The sequence below is a fragment of the Gekko japonicus genome, unplaced genomic scaffold (genome assembly GCF_001447785.1).
Source record: "Gekko japonicus isolate JY-2015 unplaced genomic scaffold, Gekko_japonicus_V1.1 scaffold6932, whole genome shotgun sequence".
Taxonomy (NCBI): Eukaryota; Metazoa; Chordata; class Lepidosauria; order Squamata; family Gekkonidae; genus Gekko; species Gekko japonicus.
The window spans coordinates 8569-13759 of record NW_015161030.1 but is presented as its reverse complement, the minus strand read 5'-3'; the positions used below and the strand labels follow the sequence as shown (position 1 = coordinate 13759).

The 5191-nt window shown below is 44.7% G+C and overlaps 1 protein-coding gene across 1 annotated transcript in view; it reads left to right on the top strand.

The window, feature by feature from the left end:
* Positions 1-3010: 3010 nt before the first annotated feature.
* LOC107122672 (collagen alpha-1(I) chain-like) overlaps positions 3011-5191 on the top strand; it is a gene marked incomplete at its 3' end in the record, with an annotated part of 7003 nt that continues 4822 nt past the window's right edge. The window contains exons 1-2 of the mRNA XM_015425803.1: positions 3011-3146; positions 4474-4598. Of these exons, the coding sequence (XP_015281289.1) occupies positions 3011-3146; positions 4474-4598 (261 nt within the window). The remainder of the gene's footprint in view (positions 3147-4473; positions 4599-5191) is intronic.

The window sequence follows — 5191 nt, the reverse complement described above, 5'->3', positions numbered from 1 at the left end:
TGCCCTGCCTCTCATGATCTGCCTAAGTCCGCTGAATCAGCATTGCTGTCAGAATCAGCTTTGAAAACCTCCAAAGAAGGAGAGGCCACCACCTCCCGAGGAAGCCTTTTCCACTGAGGAACCACTCTCACTCTTCATGTTTAGCCGAAAACTCTTTTGATTTAATTTCAACCCATTGGTTCTGGTCCGACCTTCTGGGGCAACAGGAAACAACAGAAAACAACTCTGCACAATCTGAGACTCCTTTGTCAGTCTGGCAAGAAAAGATATGGGACCAATTTATAATGGCAAAAATAATCAGACTCCATCCATAGAACACACAACCCCTCGACACCAACCTACTCTAAATTTGTTCATATTTGGGCTCCAGCACTAGAATATATGACTCTACAAAATCTACTCCCACGCAAACAAACATCTCACAGTTGGTTGGCATGTCTAAAATACATCAGGCAAAGGTCCCTGCAAAGCAATGTAGGAAACGCGCCAGGACACGCACATTAAAGGCTTTAACAGATCACAAGGAGGGTAAAATACTTTTGGTAGGGTTCAAGAACGACCCAACACAAAGATTTCTTGAAGCGGCAGACGAGCTCTGTCTCTGTCTCTCTGTACCAAGCTCCCTGCTCTCTCACAGCAGCATTTTATTAGAATCAAGAAGGCTCAGTCAAATTCGTTACAACAGAGCAAAAGACTTTGTAAGCTAAAAAGCACAGTGTAGTTCACAGAATGTTCTTTTCTCATAGCTCAAGTTATCTTGCTTAAATGTTGCAGATCTTGTGCTCTCTCAGAGTAATTTAGCAGTCTCATGCAGAATCAGAAAAACCCTGTGCTTTTTGCCAAGCCAATCTCCCAGCAATCTCCCGGTGAGAGTGTTCCGGTGGGAACTTGAACTTTGTCCTGGGACTTGCCTCCAAGGATTATGTTCAGACCCCACATGCCACCCTTTTTTTGTTTATTTTATTTAATGTGCAGGTAAGAGAGGAATGCCATCCCCAGATTTATTAGGCCATTCATCCTCTGAGTCAGCATGAGACCAGGTTACATCCACCTGAAGTGGATAGGCCTGTTTTGGAGGGCGACAAAGAGAGCTGAACAGTTGGCATAAAGAAGGAATGCATTGTAGAAAACAGCATAATAGAATCAGGATAACTAATCCTGTCACCCCATAAACAAACAATTGCTGTAACCATCCCAAATTAGGAAGCCAGCCTTTGAACCAAGCCCAGAGACCTTCAAATCCCACATCTTGCCGAATATAGCCAGTGAGATTTTCAAGCTCTTCCAGACGGTGCTCAATGCTCTGACCATTATCAGTTAGATGAAAACAACACATATTTTTAAAAGAAGAACACCCATAATGATGTTTGAAAAGCAAAAAACCAATGACTGCTCTATTATCTAGAATAGCTCCTCACAGTTCCCGTTGTTCAGAATTAAGGAGTGCAATAGCCTTAGAAGTTGCATTAATTGCTTTGACAGCATAACATGCTAGTTCAGCTAATGTCCTGGCATTACCTAATGCTAGTCCAGGAACCCCAACAAAGGAAGCTGCTAAAGAAACATATTCAGCTTTACTCAGCAAACTTACTTTAGAATCACAATCAGGAGAAAGGGAAACAGAGCGCTGAGTGCGAGATTGTGTTTGTGGCAGAACAATAGCAAGCCGACTAAGGCAACAAGTGATTTCACTAATATTGGCAGGAATATAATTAAAGGTACGATTGCCACAGGTAAAGAACCAACCAGTAGGTAAAATGATATGAGCATAATTGAAAGACACTTTAGTGAGTTAAGGACATTTTAGTATGTCAGGGCCTATGTTAGAACACCACTGGGCACGTTTAGCACAGTTAACAATGCGGGCGCAAGTAGTATTACCACTAGCTACATAGGGAGTATGAAGAGAGATTGCAGATGCAGGTAAAGTCTTGTTTACTGGGCCCCATTTTGCCATGGTTTTATAACCCACAGCAACATTGGGAAACCCATAGAACATAGTCTCTTTAGTTATATTTGCAGGTTGCTTACACACCGGGATCAAACAGGTACCTAATATATCACCAGCTGAAAGAGAATTGGTTAAACAGAAATGAGTAACATTAGAAATATTAGCAAGACATTCCCAAATGTTAAATGTCATACGTTCTCTTAAAGAAGGCAACACCCCCCCAATGGGCACAATTAAAAATGACACCATGAGGAGGCTAACACATAGCTCAGGCCCACCAGGCATCAGTGTCAGGTAGTGGCTCGCCTTCTCCCCATTCTTCATCCTCTTCATCCTCTGAGTCGGTGGGCTCATGCTCAGAGGAATCAGTAGAGTCTCCATGGAGACCCTGGCAACGTGTACACCAGAGATTGTGGCAAACAGTACAGTCAGTTATGGAAGGAGGATTGTGTTCTTCAGATAGGGCAAAACGGCCTTGAGAATGTTCCCACACACGAATTAAATCTGGAAAGCTCGGCCTGCGTTGGAAAAATAGCCGAGGCTTTCACGTGTCGTGATAGTCAGGATTGCGAAACTGAAATTCTACCTTTCCCCACCCAAAGGGAGAGTCTGTGGGGTCAAAGTAGAACCAGACTAGACACAGATAGTAAGGGCAAACTGCAACTGGCCCTGCTATTAGTTCCAGCCCGTACGGTGATTGTAAAGGATCCAGAAACTGCTGACCAAAGACTAGATAGCGGTACTCTGGACTCCAGTGCTCAGAGTTGTCCTGTAGACTGTTGATGTATGGGAAAGCTTGCATTAGTGAGGTGCAAATAAAGAATTGCAGATTAGGTGCGAGCAGAATTTGCAGTGATAACCGCAAAGATAGCAACACAGAGATTCTCGGGTGTCAGCTCTTTGCCCTGCTCCTGTAGCAGCTTCTGTGCGTCGCAGGTTACCCGCTTTACGGCACCCCAGGTCACCAGAGGAGCTTGTGTGGTTCTCAGTTGCGGCTGCCGGGGGGGGCTCAGTCAGGCTGACGTTCTGGAGCTCTGGAACTGGATTCAGCCCCCCATGATGCCACGCCATGCACTGAATGAACGCACTTGGCAGGAACCCAAAGAGGACCTGTGGGTGACAAAACAGAAGCATACCCTCTCCCCCAAGTCAACAAGGGGGCTGGACCCAGCCAAGTACGATCAGGCAGGGCCCGGTAAAAAACCTGAGGCTGAGGAAGCTGTGGTTCGCTCCTAAAGTGCCGGTCATAGGCTGATGAAGAGACAGCTCCAGGGAGCTGAGAGAAATTTAATTGATTGCAAGTGAACAAGACCAAATGTACTTGCTTCATGATCCAAGCCTGAAATCTGTTGTGGTGTGTCGTTATTGAACCCTAACAAAGTCTACATATATGCTCATGCCTTGATGGAGGGAAACTTAGTATAACAAGATATCTTATGGATTTACACTATTAGAATAAAGTTGTATGTATTTTAATTCGTTTAAGTGAATGTAAGTAACACACCGTTTACTGCAGTGCTCAGATTGCTTTGTTGTATTGGCTGGGGAAAAAATTGTAATGTATGGAACTATTCAATAAAGATTTAATAAAAGAAAAGAAAAGTGGGGGTATAAAAACCCACTCTTCGTCTTCTAACAATTTCCAAATTTTCCCCCCTCCACAGGGTGTTCCTGGGGATCCTGGAGCCAACGGTCCTTTAGGCCCCCGGGTGAGTTTTACCGTCACTTTCATAGCAATCTTACAAGCTATTTTTTATATCCAGGGTTGGAACACACACAGCCACGTCTTTGAATGCTACACTGCAGAACCCCCACCACCCCAAACCGAAAATGGCACGCTTCAAGCATAACAGTTTGAATTTCACCGCTTAGTTCAGTCTTAGATACTATTTTCCTTTTCCAGTGTATTGTGACAGGAACCCCTTCTTCCACTTTTTGTCACCTTGAAAGCTGGGTTTTGTCGAATGCCAAACAGTTCACGTGGAATCTTTGGAATCTTTGATGTCCCCCCCCCCATTAAGTTACAGTTCTGTGCATTCTCTGATATTGGAGCACATCATGTTTAAGATGGACGCTTTCACATACGCTAAATAATGCACTTTCAATCCACTCTCAATGCACTTTGCAACTGGATGTTACTGAGTGTAATGGCAAAATCTACTTGCAAATGGTTGCTGAAGCGGATTGAACGGCATTATTTAGCATGGGTGAAAGCATGTCTCTCGTCATTTGTCGATATGATGTTTACATTGCCAAGCCATCCTTCACCATACAGCTCAGAGTAAGCTACATATATAGTGACCCAGTAGAATTTTCAAGGCAAGAGACACTAGGTGATGGAAAATCTACACTACGCTACTGTGGATGTTGCAGTCTGAGTTCGTAATACGTACGTATGTACAAAAGTGAACCCATGAAACTGCCTTATAGACGGGTTACTTCTACTAGTATTGATCCTGCCCAAAAATAGCCCTGGTTTTGACACATAAAGCTCCTGTGTTCTGCTTTTTGGAACTCTCCAGATCACTTCCAGGCTGTCTCTTTGCAGGGTGAACGTGGCCATCCGGGAGAAAGGGGAAACCCCGGAGCCTCTGGCCTTCTGGGGGAAAAGGGGATGGCTGGCGGGCAGGGCCCGGACGGCCCCAAGGTAAGAGTCAGGCACACGCAGTCTCAAAACCTGGTGTGAAATTTTAATTTGGGGGGGAACATTCATCTAGTCAAAATGACTCAAGGCTGAACCAGCATGGAGAAGGACAAGACTCATTTCATATACTCTATAAAAATCATTAAGGTTGCAGCCGTATGGTGACAAATTTAACACATTTCAGTAAGTAACTGAGTCAGTCGGGAGGCAGATTTTATAATTAAGGGCTCATTAAATTAATTTAATTAAAGGGGCATTTTGTTCATATCGTTGCACTGAATTAGTCTGTTCACCAGTCTGGCGTAGTTGTTAAGTGCACGGACTCTAATCTGGGAGAACCGGGTTTGATTCCCCACTCCTCCACTTGCACCTGGCTGGATGACCTTGGGGAAGCCACAGTTCTGGCACAGCTGTCCTTGAAAAAGAGCAGTTTCTGTCAAGAGCTCTCTCAGCCCTACCGACCTCACAGGGTGTCTGTTGTGGGGAGGGGGAGGGAAAGGGGTTTGTAAGCCGCTCTGAGACACCTTTGGGTAGTGAAGGGCGGGGTATAAATCCAATATCTTCTTCTTCTTTTACCTCACAGGGTGTCTGTTGTG